At 35.8% G+C, this 21523-nt stretch overlaps 1 protein-coding gene across 5 annotated transcripts in view; it reads left to right on the forward strand.

The window, feature by feature from the left end:
- The window catches only part of DCUN1D4 (defective in cullin neddylation 1 domain containing 4), an 88988-nt gene that overhangs the window by 16386 nt on the left and 51079 nt on the right, over positions 1–21523 (forward strand). The window contains exons 1-5 of one of the 5 annotated variants that reach the window (XM_027836535.1): positions 4115–4158; positions 4302–4341; positions 4781–4876; positions 18333–18406; positions 20970–21084. In XM_027836535.1, coding sequence (XP_027692336.1) covers positions 21014–21084 — 71 coding nt within the window. In that variant the 5' untranslated portion in view covers positions 4115–4158; positions 4302–4341; positions 4781–4876; positions 18333–18406; positions 20970–21013. Of the gene's footprint in view, positions 1–4087; positions 4159–4301; positions 4342–4780; positions 4877–18332; positions 18407–20969; positions 21085–21523 lie in introns of those variants that run through there. The other 4 variants (XM_027836533.1, XM_027836531.1, XM_027836536.1 and 1 more) reach the window with 4 other exon arrangements.

The following is a 21523-nucleotide window of genomic DNA, read 5'->3' on the forward strand; positions in this document are numbered from 1 at the left end:
GGAGTACCTTTTCTTAGGCATACGCTCCCTCTCTAAATTAGAGCCACTTACTACAGCCGTCAGACTGAGGGTACTCTGAGTTTGAAGAATTTGAAAGCGAGAAGGACCTTCTATCAGTTTGTCCTCCTCATTTATTCCTGCATTTGTCAGAAAATAACCTCTTCAAAAAAGTGATTATGTGGTACCCTGTGTCCACATGAGGGAAGGGAAGAACAAACCCATGTGTGAGATTTCTGTGTCCAAAGGAAGTTTATTAAAGATACTCTTTAGAGCTGGCTAGAGATGATAGTTTTGGGTACTACTGGCTTCCAGATCTGTTTCCAAATTCCAGGTATAGCAGTTTCCCAGATGGGTTTTACTCTTTCCTTCTGTGTGTGACAAAAAGCCTACCTCTGGAGTGTTAGAGAGGTTCCCTCTCTTTGGGGGTGTCCCAGGATGGTGATCAGTGGAACAAGGTGTTAATCTACTAAGTTTGCTTCCAGAGCTGTGCTTTGGAAGTATTTGAGTGAAATATTCCCTGATGTACTAAAGGCTAGGTGAAAAAGGGGATCATGGAAAATCTTAACCTATGATGCTAGGTGCTATGGAGCTGATAGGGTCCAGATGTACACTTATTTATGCAGTTATTGTTGGGCAAAGAGGGAGAGACCTTACCTCTCTGGCTGGTCTTAGGGGACAAATGCAAAAAGTAATGGACAGTTAACACTTAACAAGATACATGCCAATTATCTGGCAAGTGCCAGGAATATAGCCTTGGATTATTCTTTAGATCGAGGAGTCTGTGACCTCACAAGACTACTGTTTTTTCCTTTGGGATTCAACATTAACTCAGAATAGGGGAGATGGAATAAAGTTCCCATACACCAGGGTCATAGTGAGGGGATAAAAGCTTTACTTATTAATACAGAGTGGTCCAAAAGTCACCCTGTATTGTTAGACTTTTGGACAGCCCTGTATATCTCTGTACAGATGTTTGTATGTATGTATGTGTATGTATACATATATGCATACATACACACACATATACACACACACACACACACACACACATATATATATATATATATATATATATATATATATACACACACACTATCCCAGGCATTCTTAATTCATTTACATTTCTCAAACTTAGGAAGGATACCACTTGAAGTTGCAAATTTCTGTGAAGCAAAGTGATGTCCTTATTCAAAAATGAGAAACGGTGTAGTCTATCTTATGAAAAGTCTTTATCGTGGGAAACACTGGAGAAGTTAATTTTTCAACCCTGCCACAATCTGATCCCTTCCCCCTTTCCCACTCGAACTTGGGCTGAGATGGTGGTTCAGGTTGGATAGGAAAAGAAATGAAAGAATTACTATAGTAGAGCATGGATTTTCTAGCCTAGGAGTCTGTAAAATTGAATTCTGTATATTGTACCTAATCTTCCTGTGGGTCCCCATTTAAAAATCTGGCAGGGTGTTAGGATTCCTTGGTGCCTTACCTTCCCAAATCTAGACTGTTGTCATGAAAGGTGCTGTGGGCAAATCAGACCTTTTCAGATACCCAGGTATGTTTAGACCTTTCTATTTTAGTTTAATCCACTGACATAATAAGTTATTCTAAATGTTCATTTTTTTGAATATAGAGAAGGATTTTTTTTTTTAGGCAATTGGCGTTAAGTAACCTGCCCAGGGTCGCACAGCTAGTAAGTGTCAAGTGTTTGGTCTGAGGCCAAATTTGAACTCAGGTCCTCCTGACTTCAGGGCCAGTGCTCTATCCACTGCGCCACCTAGCCGCCCCCGAGAAGGATTTTTTGAATTTTGTTTTTCTTTTGGATTCTCAGCTTGGGATGGTTTTGTAGGTGTCAGGAGAGCTGATATTGTAGTCTTGGGATCTAGTCTTCCTTGGGACAGGTTCTCTCTTTTTGGGGCTCACTGTCTTCTGCCTGGGACCCTTTCCCTTTTCTGAAATTCTTCCAAAAAAGTCTCCAAAATTTACATCTTCTATGCAACATTGCTGCTTAAGCCTCTCTGCTTGTGACATTAAAGGTGGGAAGCAAATCAGACACATTGGGCTGAGACCCTATCCCTCCCTATAAAGCACCTACTCTTCCTTCATCATCCCTGAGTTGCCATAATGCATGGTGGGGTGATGGGAAGAATGGTGAGAGTATAGTGTAACAACATCCCCAAGATCTGGGGGCAGTCTTTTTCAGGGTCGTTATGTATTCTCACTTTCAAACTTGACACCCAAGGTCCCCCTATGGATTCTAGCTCCTTTTCTTATGTTCCTGGCTACTTCCAACTATGCCACATAACCTTGCCATGTGAGTTAAACTTGCCAAATAAAAGCTTCTTGCTTAGGAGCTTAATAAATGCAGGTTGATTGGTTATATCACCAGCCTATCTAATTCTGTTGGGCAGCTAGATGGCGCAATAGATAGAGTGCCAGGACTAGAGGCAGGAAGACCTGAGTTCAAATGTGGCCTCAGATATACATTAGCTCTGTAATCCTGGGCAAGTCACTGCTGTTTGCCTCAGTTACATCATCTGTAAAATGAGCTGGAGAATCAGACACAACTGAATGATTGACTTTATTGTCCATGCATGCTCTAAACTAAGATTTCTCATGGTTTTTGTGACTAGTTTAAGCTCTCCACAGAGGGAGGAAAAAAAAAGTTTTTAAAAATGTTTTCCCCATTCAGCCTAGTTTGTAGGTTAATAGTTGTAGCCAGAACTACAGAAGGATCTAATCCTATACAAATATCTCTGAATTATTGTATTTGTATATATACAGCCTAACACAGTGCCTGCCATATAGTAGGTACTTAATAAATGCTTATTTTTTGATTGATTGAAAGTATGTCTGCTGTAATTGAAACTCATTTGAATTGGACTTGTGCACCGAATAAAATTCTCCAGTGTGGTAGGGAGTTTCTGCTTTTTTAGCATGTTTTGGATAAATTGGTATCCTTGGGAGCAGGAGTTCTTCACCTGGGATTAAAAAAATAACTCTGGAAAATTATTTCATTGTATAATTGGTTTCCTTTATATTTTTATGTATAAACAGTATTCTTAGTAGGGGTCTGTAGGCTAAACTGCCAGAAGGGTCCATGCCACACATAAAAAGGTGAAGAACATCTGATTTAGAGTATTGTAATAAGGGTGTGCATTTTCAAGGATTTTTCTTAGAGAGAAGGACAGAGGTTTTATTATTGAGGAGGATTTGTGTAGTCGATATTTATACATAGGCTCAAAACATTCTAGGAAGGACTTTAGAGATTATTCCCCCTTCTTCTCCCTCATTTTTATAGATGAGGAGCTGAGGCCTAAAGAAGTTAAATCACTTGTCTGAAGTTACATAGGTAGTAAGTTGCACATCCAGAATTTAAACATAGATCTAGCATAGTTCTTTGTGAATGTTAGAATTTTAGTTGTCCTTTTCATTTCTGATATGCCATCTTAAGCACTGTGGTTTTGAGTGATATTTTTAGATATAAACTCTCCAGACTACAAATTATTAAGGTGCTGGCGTAGTAAGGCTTTATGAATTTTTTGGTTAGAAATACATTCTGGGTGCATAGGAATGACTTGTGTGTGGTGCTTTAAAAAACAATCACTGTTCCCACAAGTTAATACACTTACGAAAACCATAATTATTACATTTTCAACTGTCTTCCTGTTTGGTGAGTGAGTACCTAATATGCTGATGGTTTCTGGGGAGGGAAAAAAGAAAGTGTGTACTTTGCTGTCTGGGACCTATGTTTCCATTTTATGGGGCTTGTTTTTCCTAAGCTTAATGGTACTTTTCTTTAATTTTAGTTGCATGACTGGTATGATTTTGCCACTCAGATATATTTTTATCTTAAACTTGATAGGGATTCATATAGAAACTACATTGGCTTTAATATAAGGTCTTAGAATTTAGGTATTAACATTAAGTTGAGAATTATTTGATTTCTAGGAAGTAGGGTGGCTGTATATTGAGTTTCATAAGTTAGTATTTAGCTAGTATCAGAATTTTTATTTAGCTTGACATCTGAAGTTATACAACCTTACTTTGGGGCATGGGAAATAAATGAAACTGATTTTTGTTTCTTTTAAAGACTTTCAGTTGAATTCTCATCTTTCAACACTGGCAAATATTCACAAGATTTATCACACCCTTAATAAGCTGGTAAGTAAATATAATAAAAACAAAAATAACTACAAGAAATTTTTGGGGGGATTATGAAAGTATATTTTTAGGTGTTCATGAAAATATTGAATTATAAAACTTGATATGTGACTTATTGATAATAGCAAAACTATTTCTTGCAGAATTTAACAGAAGACGTTGGACAAGACGATCACCAGACAGGTATATATAAAAACTAAATTTTGGGGTCGAGACTTGTGATTTCATTGGTGTAGGGAGCTCCGGGAGAGGAACTTCCTCTGCCAATGCAGATCAGAACCTTCTGCAGATAATAACTCTGAGAATTGTCTGGGCCCCCCCCAAGAAGTTCCATGACTTGCCCAAGGTCACATGGCCTGGATGTATCAGAGGAAGGACTTGAACCCAGGTCTTCCTGACTTTGAGACTGGCTTCTTTATTCACTTATCCGCTGCACCATGCTGTGTATAATCATACTTTTTAATATTTAAGCTTCCTTCTGGAAAATTATAATAAAGATGTGAGAAAAAGCATACATGTTTTATATTATGTGTAGTGGTAAACACTGTTTTCAATCTATTAATATTTTCATGTCTCAGTAACTGAAGAGAATTTTTAGTGTGTCACTGCTGCTTCCCAACAGGAAGTCTATTCTGGTGCCCTAGTTCATGACTAAGGAAGTGCAACTCAGCAGTATTAATGTATTAATAGGACTGGATGTTTTCATGGTGGTTTAAAGGTAAATTTCCTTTATTGAAATATTTTATGAACATTCTATTTACATAAAACTAATTTTAAAGTAAAAAGTTTATTTATTGAAGATTGAATTTAAATAATGATGATTGAAATGATTGTTTTCCATGTATTAAAATACTTCCATTTTGCTGTGAGTTGGAATAGGCAAGATAAAGGATTCTTGATTCTTTATGCATAATATTAATTTCAAAATGTGTAGAATCCTCCATTAAAAAAATAAAACTGATCATAATATTCCCCAAATGCTAGTTTTCTTTGAAGATTTTCAGTGAATAATTCTGTACCATGTTTGGAATTTGCTGATCACTTTTCAGCTATGAATTTGTTCCTGAGGTAGTCAAATAAAAGTAATTTTCTCTGAATTTCTTAGTAGTAAAAACGTAATATTCACTCATACTTTTTGCAGAAGAATGCGAAAAAGACGATGTGGGGACTAGAGGCAATAGCAGCTAATGTTGGAATATTGCATTTAGTGACTAAAACCCATAGTTTTATGGCTCCTTCCTTTGATGTTTTACAAGGCAAGTGATTAGCCATAAAAACATTAAAATTTTTCATCTTAGTCCTGCATTTTTCAGTATCTTTTTAAAATTATTTTGAGTTGGTACTGTTTTTTGGTTAAGATTATAGAACCATTGAGATTTCACCAGTAGATCATAAAAAAGTCTGTAGGTAGAGGTGATCTGACTTTTTGAAAGTTCTTAGCTATAAAAAGTATAACTAGAGAATCTCTTTTTCAGTGTGTTAACTCTGAAATACTGGGTAAAATTTTAAAAAGAAAAATTTAGTTTAAACATAGTAAAAACACTACTGCACCAAGGTCATTGTTAAGTTTTGCAGTTAGGATTTTTAACAAGACTAACAATTTACTGCCAATTATGTGGTGAAAGTAAATCAGTCAAGATTTTTTTAATCTGAAGAGAAACATATATAAACATCTAGGCATATTCCAGTTATTGACCAGATATATTTAGCTTGGTTCTTTTCTTCTGTTTTATCTGGCCAGAGGACATTCATTAATCCATTTTTAGATGCCAGTTTTATAATTAGAGTATCAGTATAACTTTTTGGGTTGTATTGGGTTGTATTCAATTTTGTATTGAGTATTCTAATTGAAGGGTGGCAGTTTCAGTCTTAAAACAACATTCTGATGTTTGCTTTCTTCCTTTCTCTTCCAGATGATGGTAATAATAGCTCACATTTATGGTGATTTATTGTTTACAAAGTGTTTTTTTTTAAATTCTATACCAGCTATGTGACAAAGGTTCAGGTCCGGAGCCATTGGGTACACATAGAGCACTTTATTTTAGGGGTGACCCCATTTGGGAGCAAAGAGATGAAGGGGTCAAATGGGTGTTCATTTTAAGGTTATCTGAAAAACATCACCATTGGTCACTTGTTCCATATCTCTGAGGTCACAGAAGCCAGTTGTGACATGGACAGAAACCTATTGCTTCAAAAGGGTGGGTTGGGGAGCCAGGATTACACTGGATTTGATTTTGATGGTGTTAGCAGTGGCAATAGTACTAAGGGAACCATTTGGTTGAAAAAGAGACATACCTATGGTTTAGGAAGATAATCTAGTTGACCCTTGGCAAAAAACAATGGGAAAACAATGAGAATTCAAATAAGAGGTAAAGAAAGCAGGAGATTCAGGCTTCAGGGAAAACCAGTGTAGCTATATTTGGTTTTTAAAAGGCTCCCTGGAGTTTTGGATCTAAGTAGCCTCCATCTAAGTTCTTCCTCCTTTCTTCCACAATAGTCAGGACTATGACTTGGTGATTAGACTCTGGATGTATCTCCTGTCTTTTCTGCTATTGCTTTGCCATCACTAGAGCATTCTGGCCTATCCTGTTAGTATAGCTGCATCACCAACTGCATCATTGAATATCTGACTTCTGTGACCCCCAGAGGTGATCCATGATTAGTGGGGATCTGTTAGAGATTACTTTCTTGGTCTAATTCATTTATTAGTGAGATTCATCTTTTTTTTTGTCTCCTTAAGTTTTGTTGTTTTTGAGGAACCTTGTGATGAACCTCTCTTCCAGAAATATTAATTCGGAAAGGAGGCAGTCTGATATGGTAGATGCTACTATTTTCTGTGTCACAGGACTCTGTTCTATTCTGTGACTGTCTGTTCTCTAATTGCCTTTCCTGAGCCCGGAGCATCTTACCTTTTGGTCTGTGTCCTCAGTCCATCCTGGATATAAGACAACCTTGGGTGACCATACACTTACTATAGTAGAGTAGTGGGATGCTTAGAGACACTTGGAGAAGGGTGTCTCCTAGGGGGAAATCCACTCAAATCCCCTCCTTTATCATACTCTTTAGCAGTCTTTAATCATTCTTTTTCCTAGAAGAGATTCTTGTCCCATCCTTTTCTGACCACTGCTGCTTTGGACTTTTACTCCTATAATGTTTCTGACAAGTTAAAATGGTTTCTGCTCTCCTTTGAATCAGAGATAGGCAGGAGTGCATCAAATACACTACACCCCTTCACGCCTCCTCCCCTTTTGCTACCTGAGAGCAACTTCAACTTAACTATGTGTCAGATGCTATGCTGGGGATGTAAATAACTTCTTTGTTCTCTTTGAGGCTCAACTATGACTTACCATGCTCTAAAACATAAGGGTATTGATTCTACTGCTTAGTCTTTTCTTGTTAGTGCCACTTATTAATTTTTCTATTTTTCTCGCCTTGAAGTGTTTTCTTTTTCTCTTTTTTTTTGGTTTTTAAGTGCATTTTTATTGATGTCTTTTTTTTTAAGTCTCCAAGACTTCCCTTTATAAAATTTCTCTTCTCAGGCAGCCATTCCATATAAGAAATAATATTCTTCAAAGAAAAAGAGAAAAATAATTAATTAGCAAAACTAATCAATACATTAAAGAAGTTTGAAAATATAGACAGTATACTTTTCACCTTTGCAAATGGATGGGGTATTGATGACTTCTCAATCTCTTCTTTGGAACCATGCTTATTCTTTGTGATTTTGTAACTTTCACTTTGATTTTTTTTGTGCTTCTTTCTGTTTACATTGTTATTGTCAGGTATGGCTTCATGCTGCATCAGTTCAGGTAGATCTTTCTTTGCTTGTCTGTATTCTTCATATTCATCATTTCTTAGGGCACAGTCATATTCTATTTCATTCACGTGCCATAATTTTGTTTAGCTATTTCCCAATTGATGGACATCTACTTTGTTTCCAATTCTTTGCTATCACAAAAAGTAATTTAAATATTTTGATATGTATTGAGGACTTTATTCTTATCGATATCCTCTTTAGGATATAAGCCTAGTAGTGAAATCTCAAGTTAAAAGGTATTGACATTTTAGTTACTTATTTGCATAATTCAAAATTGCTTTACAAAATGGTTATACTGTTCATAATTATAATACTTAGTATACAACACCAACAATTCACTAGTGTACCTATCTTCCTAGAACCTCTCCAACATTGACTATTCTCATCTTTTGTCATCTTTGCCAATTTTCAGGGTGTGAGGTAAATCTCAGGATTGCTCTGACATATTTTTCTTAGTATTCTTGATTTGGAGCATTCTGTTGTTAATACTTTGTTCATCTTCTTTGACCACTTACCTATTGGGGAATAATTTTTGGTTACATATACCTGTAAATTGTTCATGTATTTTGGATACCAGCTCCTTATCAGAGAAATTTCCCTTCCTATATTAGATGTTAATTTTGTTGTCCTGTAGCTTTTCAGTTTCATATGATCAAAGTTATCTATTTTATCTTTTGTAATTGCCTGTATCCCTTGTTTGGTTAAGAACACTTCTCCTACCCATCCATGGAGTCACATACAGTCCGGACTGAATGAATGAACAACAGCCTACCCATAGCTGTGGAAAGTATATGATCTTTTTCTTTTCTAAAATTTTAATGATATGATCTTTAATATTAAGGTTATTTGAAGTGTTTTCATAACAATAGCTGGTGCATGTATGGGGGGGCGGTAATAGCTCACATACTTTTTATTGAAAATCCATCTTTTTGCTTTGATGATTTTGATCACTTGTGTCAGATAATGCTATTCTTGACTTCATCTCAATTTCTTTTGCTTTTCAGAATGTTATATTCCAACTTCTTTGTCCTGGGCTATTCACATTGATTTTCCTTGATTTTAGATCTTCCTAGGCTCTTTGCTTTATTGTAACATTTGTTGTTTGACATTGAAATGATGAAATTTAACTGAAGCTTATGGTTTCTTTGTGATGGCAATCTGTGGACTTTATCAATCAGTATTTTGCCCTTTGTTTTCTGTACATCTGGACAGTTTTCTTGAATGTCCTTATGTTAATTTGTCTTCGAGATAATAGGGAATTTCCCTCAACCTTTTGCTGTAGTCAGGCTTTTACTCTTCTATTTCTAGGAGACCAATTAGCCTTAAAATATTTCTGTGACAGTTGCCTTTGGCTTGTAAAATACCCATGTGTTCTTCCAATGTTGTTTTTTGTTGTTTTTTGATTCTTCTTTGCTAAATTTTCTTCCACTCTATCAGCCATTATTTTTCAGTTACTTTACCATGTGTTCCGAGTTGTCTGTGCTTTTGTTAGTTTTTTATTTATTTGTCTTTGAGAACTTACTTGCCTTAATTTCAGCCCCAATTTGTCATTTATTGTTTACTTTTTTTTTCTTCTTATTTTTCTACTGAAACATTCCAGAATTTCCTGTTGCTGTTCCATTATTTCTGGGGCCCCTTAGAATTTGCCTTGTTTACAGTCCTTCCTTCTAGAGCTTGGTAAAATCTTTGAAATGCAAACCTAAGAAATGAGAAATCTTAAAAGGTAAATATGTTGGAGCAATTGAAAGGACCTAAATGATAATTAAATACATACAAGAATCTTATTGTCTCCAAACTTCACAGAAAGAGTACAGAAAGACAAATATAGGGCCTATGGGTAATTTTCTTCTATTTTGTTGGTTTTAAGAGGGCAAAGAAAGGTAAGGGGAGTGAGGCTATACCTGGAAAGAAATGAGAAATAAGGGGGAAGGAACTTAATGTTTTTCATAATTGTGATGCTTCAGAATAAGAGTATGCAAACCATGGGCTAGAATTATCTGTAATCAATTACTAGAGGCTTTTCTAGTAAGATAAGGGTTAAAATTGTGTGTGTGTATACACATGTTATCTCACTTTTTATATAATTCTTGAAATACTAGCTATCATAATAATAAGAGATAAAGGAATTAAGGGAATAAGTACAGGCAAAAGAGAAACAAAATTACTATTTTTTGATGCTAACATTATGGCTTATTTAGAGATGCCTAGATATTCAACTGAAATTATTAGAAATGGTTAATAAATAAATTCAGCTAAGTAGTAGGATATGGAAATATACCCACAAAAATCATCAGTATTTTTGTATATTCACAATGAAACTTAGAGATGGAAAAAGAAATTGTTGACAGTAACTATAGAATATATAAAATATCCAGGACTCCATTTACCAAGACACATTTGGGTAATACATATATATATATATATGTTTTAAAAGTACAGAATAGTCTTTACAGAAATAAAGGAAGATTTTAAAAAATGAGATATTTGTAAATATTAGCTAACATAGTGCTTGGCATATAGTAGGTGCTTAATGCTTATTCTATTTCAAATAATTAGAAAGATTAGGGATGGTGTAAAAATGGCAATGCTACTTAAATTAATTTACATATAGTGTGGTATTAGTCAAAATATAGAACTAGGCTAAATAGTAATAGTTCATTTGAAGGCATAAGAAGTCAAGAATTCCTAGGGAAATAATAAAAAAAAACAAGTGGTGAGGAAAAAGACCTGGTAGTACTAGATCTCACACATTACAAAACAGTAATCATAAAACTATTGGAAATTGGTTTAAAAAATAGGGAAGTAGATCATTGGAACAGATTAGGTAAATAAGCCACAGAAGAAAGAATAGTAGTATACTGTTTGATCAGCCCAAGGGCTCCAACTTATAGGGTAAGTATTTACTTTTCTACAAAAACTTCTGTTAAAACCAGAAGGCAGTCTAGTAGAAATTAACTTTAGATCAACATCTTACTTCACATGTCACAATAAGTTCCAAGTGCATGCTTGACCTGAATGTAAAAGGTCACATCATAAACAAGTTAGAAGAGAAGGGAGGAAAATATCTTTCTTAGCTGTGGATGTGTAACAATTTCTGATCAAATAAGTGATAGAGATAATCATAAAGGGTAAAAGGGATAATTTTGATTACATTAAATTGAGAAGTTTTTCCACTAATTGTTTTTCATTGGTAGAAAAAATGAATTCAGTTAGAATAAGAAGGGAAACAGTTAACTGGAAAAATCATTACAGTAATTTTCTCAAATAAAGGTTGTATAGCTAAGATACTAAAGGATTGGTATAAGCGTATAAGAACAAGCACTTTCTCCCTTTAAGTAAATGATCAAAAGGTACATATGGTCAGTTTTAAAAGAAGAAGTGAAAGCCATCAACAACTGTAATGGATAGGTTTTAGGTTTGGTGTTGGATAAAGATCTGACATTGATGATATGTGGGGAATTGATGAATACATAAGAACAAGAACTAACGTTCACTAAATAAATGGTTAGAAGATTCAGTCAGTATTCAGAAGAAATGTGAGCTATCAACAGCCATAATAGGTAGACCTGACTTCAACATTCCTTAGTTTAGATTTGATGTTGAAATGAAATGAGACACTTATAAGTCATTCAGTAGTTAACAAAAGGAGGTTCAAGGATACTACAGCACTTAGCTTGGTTAGACTCACCCTCTTTTATCTCCACATGGAAACGTGTCTGATTAGGTAGTGGAGTGATACCTGCCCAATCTGAAGGGCCGCATTTCCACATGGGTGCGCATTTTTATACCCATGCACCTAAGAGAACCAGGAAGCCACATCATTATGGCCAGAGGAAGCTGGGTTGATGGAGCGTTTGTCCCGTGGGCCAATCAGGTTGGCGTTTCCGGGAAAAATTAGCCTAACTCATGTGGCAGGGGGTATCCTTGTAAATAGTGGTCCTGTTGCAACAACTATATGAACTCAAGTCACTAATGATAGAAAAGCCACTTTACAGCACTCTGAAGTTTTACCTCAAACCCATCAGATTGGTAAAGGTGACAGTAAAGGAAAATGGGAATTGTTGGAGGGCTTATGGGAGGACAAGCATAACACATTAATACATTAATGCATGGTTCATGGGGCTTTATCCAACAATTCTGCAAAACAATTTGGTACTATATCCCCAAAGTCACTAAACTGTGTGTATCCTTTGACCTTGTAATACTAATTCTAGTTGTATATCCTAAAGAGGTCAAAGACAGAGGAAAGGGACCTATAGGTACAAAAATATTTATGAAAATAATTTTTGTGATAAGAAAGAATTTAAAACAAGTTGGATGCTCAGTGGGAATGATTAAACAAATTATGCTAAATGGAATATTACTGTGCCACAAAGAATGATAAAAAGGATGGACTTAGGGAATGCTGGAAAGGCTTTTATGAACTGATGCAGAGTAAAGTGAGCAGGACCAGGGGTCCAATTTATACAATGACTGCAGTAATATAAAGGAAAACAACTTTGGAAGACTTCAGAACTGTGAATACTGCAATGATCAATCGTGACTTCAGAAGACTGATGAACTATGCTTCCTATGCCTTGGCTGAGAAGGGATAAACTGGAGCTGCACAATGATACATATATTTTGAGACACAACTAATGTGTGAGTTTGTTTGATTGCCTATACTTATTTTTCACAAGGTACTGTGTGGAGGTGGGTGTGAATTGAGGGTGAAGTTGGCAAGTGGTGATAGTCCAAAAAAAGGAAAGAACAAAAAGTGTCAATCAAGTATTTTTTAAAATACATAGAACAGCAGAAAGACATTCAGAAGGGGACACAAAAATAGTGTAGTTTTCTTATTGTTGTCTTAAATTGAACATACTTAAAATGCTAAATAAAAGTTTATAGTTTCATATATAGTCCTCTTTTTTTGTTCTTTATATATTGAAATGTTCATGTGTGTTGATGTTAAGGTGATAAAAGAAGAAAATTCATTTTAAAAAATCATCAAGCAGTCCACAAAGCAGGAAGAAACATGCTTGCCAAAGTATTTGCTGCTGTCATGAGTGATGATGGACACTGAGTCCCAATGCAAGAAGTATTATATATAAATGGTGAGGTGTCCTCCAGGTGCTCCTGTTCACAGATACAAATTGTGCTAATTGCATCATGTCCCAGAGTACTGCAGAACCTTCTCAGTGGGTCAGTAACATTGTTTCAAAGGGAGCAGAAGGGGGAACCTGGAGTTGTGATTGTGTTGGCCGTGGCACTAGTGGTAAGACGGACACTAAAGGAGATGACCACTAAAAGGAGATAAACTGCTTGGAGATCAGATTGTTTGTTGGTTGAATTATCTTGTCCACACCAGAGTAACCAAGTGAATGAGGAATGTCTGTTGTCTAGACCAGTGGTGTCAAACTCAAATAGGTTTCCTGTGGACTGCCATGTTAACGTTATCTAGGTCTTTTTTTTTTTGTTTTGTTTTGTTAAATATTTGTCTGTTACATTTTAATCTGGTTTGGCCCACGTAGCATGTTTGACACCTCTGGTTTAAACTATGACATGCAGTTGGACAGGCAGTCTCATCAAAATTTTAGATTTTAGATATGCACTGCAGATAGACAGCAAATTGGGGCTTAGAAGTGTACAAGAAGTATGGAGTGGTCTTAATTATGTTTGAGGAAGGAAAGGAATAAGGATTTATTCCTATGTGTATACTATGTGCCAGGTTTTCTGCCACGTGCTGTTCAAATATCTCATTTTGATCCTAACAACAGCATTTTAAGTTATGTGCAGTTATTATCCCCATTTTACAGTAGAGGAGAGGCTGGCAAGTGTTAAGTAACTTGCCTAGGATCATACCGATAGCTAGTAAGTACAGTAAGGCTGGATTTGAACTCAAATCTTCCCAATTCCAGTCCTAGCATTCTAGCCATTGCACCATCTATCTGTTCCTTTCTTTGGAAAAGAACAGTGCTTTCAGTGATCACAAACTGTTTCTTGGCACAAATCTTTTTGACATCAGTATTTTGCCATAGGTGCTATATAGCTATAACAGTTGCAACCCCACAGTCTCTGTAGAATTAAGATCTGAGGGACACAAAGGGCATTGGAAAGATGCATGGTGTGTATAAAATAGGCTTCCTATTATTACAAATGATGACTCGTGCAAGTGGTATAAAATTATCATTTAGGAAATGGGCATAGACCAGGCTTGTAGCAGCAGAAGGGGGTATACATACAAAGCCTGAGTGCTACCCTTGGAATAGTAAAAATCCTAGAAGTAAAGGGCTTTGGATGGATCTTGTATCAAAGATTAATGGGAGGATATGAACAAGAATCATGTAGAATGAGAAAATATGGGTGGTTTGGGATCTGTACTTTTGGAAGAATATCTGCTTTGTGTGGATCACCATTAAAATAAAATAATCTCGTGCTGTTTCATCCCATCTCAAGAATCAGTAAATGTCAGGGGCAGCTAGGTGGTGCAGTGGCTAGAGCTCTGGCCTTGGGGTTAGGAGGACCTGAGTTCAAATTTGGCCTCAGATACTTGACACTTACTAGCTATGTGACCCTGGGCAAGTCACTTAACCCCATTGCCTAGCAAAAAACAAAAAACAAACAAATAAGGATCAGTAAGTATCAAGAAGTATTTATCAAAAGGTTCCATTGTCATTAATAAACTAGATTGTTCTGACCCTTTGTAGTTTACATGTCTCTCCCGTTAGAATGTAAACTCCTTGAGAGCAGGGATTGTCTTTGTATCCCTAGTGCTTAGAACAGAGGCCTGTCACCTAGTATGTACATAGTATGTATAAGTGTTTATTGACTGACAGCCACCAAAACTGAGTATAATGCTACAGGGAGAAAAATGGATGATCTTGGAGCAGCTAGGTGGCGCGGTGGATAGAGCACCGGCCCTGAAGTCAGGAGGACCTGAGTTCAAATGTGACCTCAAACCAAACACTTGACACTTAATAGCTGTGTGACCGTGGGCAAGTCAACCCCAATTGCCTTAAAAAAGAAAAACGATGATCTTTAATAAAACAGAGGACTACCAAAGCATTCCTGATAAAATTAAGACAAAGTTGCCTAGAAACTTTGAAGTTCAAACACAGGAGTTAATAGAAATGTAAAAAGGTAAACATGAATAAACAATGATATAAGACTTAAGGATAAATGATTTACATTAAAATATGAGTAGATAATACATTTCCCCTCTAACCCTCACCATCAGGAAACATAGAGGGAGTCTAATTAGATAAAGCCAGGGAGGGGTTTTGTTACGTCTTGAAGATCTTAAGGGAAGACTGGAAAGATGAGAATTGGAATAAAATGGGGGAGAAGGGAAAGGAAGATTAGGGAGATATATCATAATTAGGATATGCAAGTAGTCATATATACCAGTTAGAAGATGGAGAGAGGGGTTGATACATAAACCTCATCTGAACTGGCCAGGGGAGGGGAAAATGTACGATTGGTCACAGAAATACATTTCACTCAACAGGAAAATAGGAAGGAAAGGGGAATTAGAGAAAGGATAGATTTAGCAAGGGATTAGTCCTGCAAAATAAACTTAACTAAGGATGTGGAAAAATAGAACTCTTTTTTTGAAGTGGCAAAGAATGGGAACCTATGAGGGTGCCCATCATTGGGGAATGGCTGAACAAGTTAGTATTTGTATGGGGAGTGCTATTATGCTGTAAGAAATTATGAAAGGGGATGGTTTCAGAGAAACCTGGGAAGATTTGTATGAAGTGAGCAGGGCCAGGAGAATAATTTATACAATAACAACAATATGATAAAAGAAAAAAAAACTTGAAAAGAATAAGAACTCTATCAGCAATACTACCCACTTCCTGATAGCTTAAGAGCTTAGTGAACAGAATGAAATTTGTTTTTTTGACATGGCCAATGTGTAAATTTGTTTCTAGGCTATACATGTTTGTAACAAGGATTTTGTTTTTTGTTCTGGGGAAGGGAGGGAGGAAAGTTGGGGTGAGAAGGCAGATTTTTTGCTGATTGAAAAATATGTAACGTAAAAAAAAAAACATTGAATACTTTGATGAAGTTTTTGGGTGCTCTTTTCCAACTGAATGCCAAATAAAGATTTAGAGTTGGTTGGATATTTTAGAGGTCTTTTGCCTGATCCCCAGGGAGCATGAATTGCCTTTTGTGTTTCTGCAGTGTGTATTATAAGATGTATTGAAAAATGCCAGAATGTCCAATTAATTATAACGTTGGAAAGAAGTTGGTCTATATTTATAGCATCATTTTGTCCTTTTGATATGTGGATCAGTCAGTACAACCTGGAGCTCATTTGCTCTGTGGTCACTTCCGAAAGAAAAGGACTCTGAACTAATAATTGCTTTTCAGTAGAGGAAAAGGAGTTTTTGTCACTTTACTGAGGCTTACTTAAATGTCAGCTTTAAAGAGAGCCTCTGTTAATTAAAGAATGTTTTTCAAATGACCAGTTTTATTTCCCAGTGAAATTGTCTTACTTTGACTTTTTATTAAAAACATTTTAAAATTTATCTCTTGCTTTTTATATTATATTTTTATTTTCCAGTAGATCCCTTTCTTTACTCCCTTTTCTCCATTTATCCTCCCTTTATAAGTCTTGTAACAGTGCCTTTTACTATTATTATACTGAAAATGAAAATAATATCCATATAGACTTGGAGAGGGGGAGTTCCTTTGCCTAGTAGGTGAGGTATGAGGTTTTTTAAACCTTTTAAATGTTGGCTTATGTGGAGGAGAAAAATAAATGTCCTTTTCTACATGCAAGTGCACATAACTAAGAATTAAGGAGTGCCTCTGAAATTTTCAGCATATTCAGTTTGCTTCTTTTTTCCGTATTATTTCATAAGATAAAATGTTATAATTTTGATCTTGTGGTATTTTATTTTTAAGTTAATCTCATCTGTTTTTGGTTAAGATTTACTACCCAGATAAATAGATTTCTCGGATTCTTTATGTCAAGAAGCAAAGATAAGTATGATTGTAGATTTTGAGTTGAAGACATTAACAATTTATTAACTGGCTTTGTTATTTGACCTTGTATCGATCCCAATAACTTCTTTTATCAGAAAAACATACTTGAATGGATTCTCATTTTGTTGTAGGTTCCCTAAAATGTTTCCCTATAATGGGACAATCAGTGAATCACCAAGCACACCTATTACGTACCAGACACAGTGCTGTTTTGGGCAAGGATTAGGGGTGGAGGTGGGGGGGGGCAGAATACCTTTTCTCTAGACTATAACGCAGTTGGAAAAAAATCCCCTCTGAAACGTACAGAATGTCACCTCTTCATACCTTCTTCTGTACACTTTTCTTATTAATGTCTTTCTGTAAATCTTTCATAGGGGCTCCTCCCACAGTGTGCTTGGTGTCTTCCTCTAAGTTCTTGACTTTGCACAGATTCCAGTGGAACAAGTAGGCATATCTGTTACAGCATCATAGGAAGGAATCTTAGAAATCTCATAATCTACTTCCCCCCTCATTTTTCAGATGAGGAAACTGAGGCCCAGAAGAGTTAAAAATAACTCACCAAAGGTTGCCGGTAGTTAAGTACCAGAGTTATAATTCAAATCCAGGTCATCTGAGCCAGTGTATATTCCCATTGTTCCACACCATGTCCTAGAGCATTACTGCTTTTTCCCCTCCCTGAATTTCACAAAAAAAAAAAGCTTTACCACATATATATATGTGTATATATATAATTTTCACATATATGTATATAGTATTTATATATAAATGAAACACACACATATATATATAAATTAAAAAAACAGGAAGGATTGTATGTAAAACAGAGTCTCCATCTCATACTGCTTTTTACAAAAACATATAATTAACTCCATGTTACTTTTAAAAATTGATCTGCTTGTCTGCATTTCTGTTCTCTTAATGTGCATTTAAAAAGAATGTATGTGTTCAATTCTCCTTTGATCACTGTGATTCTTGAATCTTTTTTCTTAATGTGTTCTGTGATAAAAATTTTTTTCTTGTAATTGTTTTAGTTGCAGTCTATGTTTCCATTTGGTGTTTCAATATTTATTGTTTCTATGATCTATTTTTTGACTAACTTACTATTCGGGAGGATTTTTTAGTTCCTAAATCAATGTTTTTGTTCATATTTCCTTTATCACACTGCTTTATTGCATTGTAGTTTATAAAGATTGTGTTCAATATTTCTGTTATTCTGCATTTGTTTTTTGTGCCCTAGTACATGATTAATTTTTTAAAGGTGCCAGCTAACACAAGAGAATAGGCGTATTCCTTAAGATTAGCTAAAGGTCTTTCAAATTTTTTGTAACAATCTCTTCAGATCCTTAATTTCTTTCTTATTTATCTTTCTCCTTGATTTGTGTAGGTCTGAAAGAGTTATGTTGAAGTCTCCTTCATCTGCCTTACTGTTTAAATCTTATAATATCCTAGCTTTTTCCTGTAAGTACTTAGATGCTGTTACTTAGTATGCATATATATATATAGTTACTTATTTTCAGTCTTATTTATGCCTTTTCTGTTTTATATTTCACCTATTTCCTGATGCTCATCTCCCTTTTGACCGCTCTCATAATAAATAAAAGCAGTTAAGTAAAACTGATCAACAAAGCTGACAGATGTGCAGCATTCCACAATTGAACTATTTCCATGTTCTTATTAGAAGGAGTATACTTTGTCAACTGTTCTTTTGGACAGTTATTGGTACACATGTATTCAATATGGATGCTGTTTTATTTAAGGTGCCTTTTAAACATAATGCTTGTTTTCCTGCTTGTCTCTCTCAACCATATCTTTTCCTGATGCCTTATTTTAGATTTCACCTGAAGCATAATAAATTCCAGCATAATTTCTCATTTTAACTCTATATGCATCTTTGCTTTAAAAGGAATGTTTGTATATAGTAAATTACTGGGTTTTGTTATCTAATCCTTTCTTGCCACCCTTTTCTTTTTTTATGGTAGAATTTTTCACTTTCATGATTAGTATTAAGTTTTTCCTTCTGGCAGATTTTCAATGTTAAGGGATAGGAGATAGAGCATGGTCCGATGACTTCATTGGCATAGGGAACTCTGGAGTGAGGAACACCTTCCCCCAAAAAATAAAAACAACAAACTTCCTGGTTCAGGTTGGCTTTTTCATTGGGGCTCTTTGTCATAAAGAGTTGCCCAGAAAACTGAAAGGGTAAATGACTTGTCCAGGCCAGTACATTTCAGAGGTGGGACTTGAACCCAGGGTTTTGTTTCTGACATTATCTTCTGTGCTATGCTGCTTATAGACCACATTTTATAATATTTTTTTTTTTCCTTTTCAAAACAGAATAAATCAAGTAGGTCCTGTAGTTTGTATTGGTTGGAGTAACTAAATCTCAGTCTCCTCAGTTTCCCTGCCCCTCAAAGCCCAGCTTTAAATTTCTAAGTTCCTATAGAATTATGCTCAGTTTGTAGGATAAATTAATTTGGACTGTAAACCATTTTCCTTTGTTCTTTGGCACATCATATGACAGCATTTTCTCTCATTTGTAATTGATATTAAATTGTACTAGATGACTTTGACTGGAGTTTCTTGTTATGAAATATCTCTCTTCTTAGACACTTGAAATAGTTTGTCTTTGAACTGGGAGCTCTGGAACTTGGTAACCACATTTCGAATTTTAGTATGGTATACCCCATGGAAGTGAGGAAAAACTCGCCTTGGAGTCAAGAAGGTCTAGTTGAAGATCTGCCTCTGGCACCCTGTAAAGTCATAACCTTTTGATGCTCTAAGTTATGCTCTCTAAGACTATAAGTTGCTAATAGTTTTCTAATCTTTATCAGTGAAGGAAATTTTCATATTGAGAGTTCCCTACACACTGATGTAATTACAAATTCAAACATACCTCACTCAAAAAATAAAGACCTAGATTCTAGCCCAGTACCTTGTACACAGATACTTGTTGTGTTTGTGGAATCAAATCGAATTGATACCAATATGAATATCCTCAATTTTAAAAAGTTTATTTCATCTATCATTAAATGCCAACCTGAGGAATTTGTTTTAAGACCTTCATAATTTGGATAAAGGATAGCTTTCCTGATTTATTTCATGTTATTACCCTTCACATGCTCTTATTTTCTAGCTATGCTGACCTATTTACTAGTTTTGAAAATTGACATTTCATCCCCATCTCCATGATTTTATACAAGTTGTGTTCACTTCCCTATCAAAGTCTTGTTATTTACACCTTCACAACATCTCTTGCATGCACCCCCTTCTCCTCTGACACTACCCCTGTCATGATACAGGTCCTCATCGCCACATGACTAGACTATTGAAGTTGACTGTCTGCCTCAACTCTCTCCCTATTCCAATTCACCCTCCACTCAGCTGTCAAATTGATCTTCCTAAAGCACAAGTTGGACCATGCCACCTCCTCATTCAGTCAATTCCAGTTGGCTTCCCATTAACTCCAGGGGCAAACAAAAGCTTCTGTTTGACTTTTAAAGACCTCCATAACCTGGTCCCTTCCTCCCTTGTCTTCTTATACCTTGCTCCCCTCCACAGACTCTGCAGTCCAGTGATATGCACTGAATACTTCATCTGCTGGCTCTGGGCATTTTCATTGGCTGTTCCTCATTCCTGGGCCTCTCTCCTGCCTTCTCATCGTCACCTCCTTCTCAGCTTCCCTTCAAGTTTCAGCTAAAGTCCCACCTTCTGCAAAAAGCCTTTCCTGCTGTGCCTTACTCCTAGTGCCTTCCCTCTGAGACGACTCCCAATTTATCCTCTGTACATCTTGTTTGTCTTTAGTTGTTTGCATGTTGTTAGACTGTGAGCTCCTGGAGAGCAGGGACTGTTTGTTTTTTACTTTTCTTTGTCACCCTAGTGCTTAGCACTTGTACCTGGCACATAGTAAGGGCTTGGTAAATGCCTGTTGACTGAGAAGCCAGAGTCTTTGGAAGTGAGCTTACTGTTTAACCAGCTACATCTGTTTTATACTTTTTGTCTATGTTCCTAATTCCTTTCTCAGGAAGCCTTCGATCTTGCAGTTCATCAGACTGCGTTAGCAAAGTGATGCCACCAAGGAAAAAGAGAAGACCTGCTACTGGAGATGATTTATCTGCAAAGAAAAGTAGACATGATAGGTATGTTACATAGACATAATTTAAGATAAATGAAATGATCATTTAAAGTTATGAGCTATCAACTTGTCAAATGTAACATAACTGTTGGCAATTTAAATTGTGGTATGTGGGTAACTTAAACAGTGCTGGTTCAATCATGTTACACACTGAAATCAATAGTTCTTCTTTTTCTTTATCAAGTTAATACATGAAAATAAATGTGGAAATTTTGAGCCGTTAGACAATATTATTTTGAGTCTTTGACTTGCCAGAAATGTGGACTTAAAATCTCTTTCTCTATTTAACTTTTCTTTCTGCAGTATTTTTAAAAATAAATTTATTTTTATTTTCCAACATTCACTTCCATAAGATTTCAAGTTTAAAATTTTCTCCCTATCCCTCCCGTATCCCCACTCCAAGATGGCATGTAGTTTGATATAGGCTCTACATATACATTCAT

The sequence above is a fragment of the Vombatus ursinus genome, unplaced genomic scaffold (genome assembly GCF_900497805.2).
Source record: "Vombatus ursinus unplaced genomic scaffold, bare-nosed wombat genome assembly UNPS02014818.1, whole genome shotgun sequence".
In the NCBI taxonomy this organism is placed as follows: Eukaryota; Metazoa; Chordata; class Mammalia; order Diprotodontia; family Vombatidae; genus Vombatus; species Vombatus ursinus.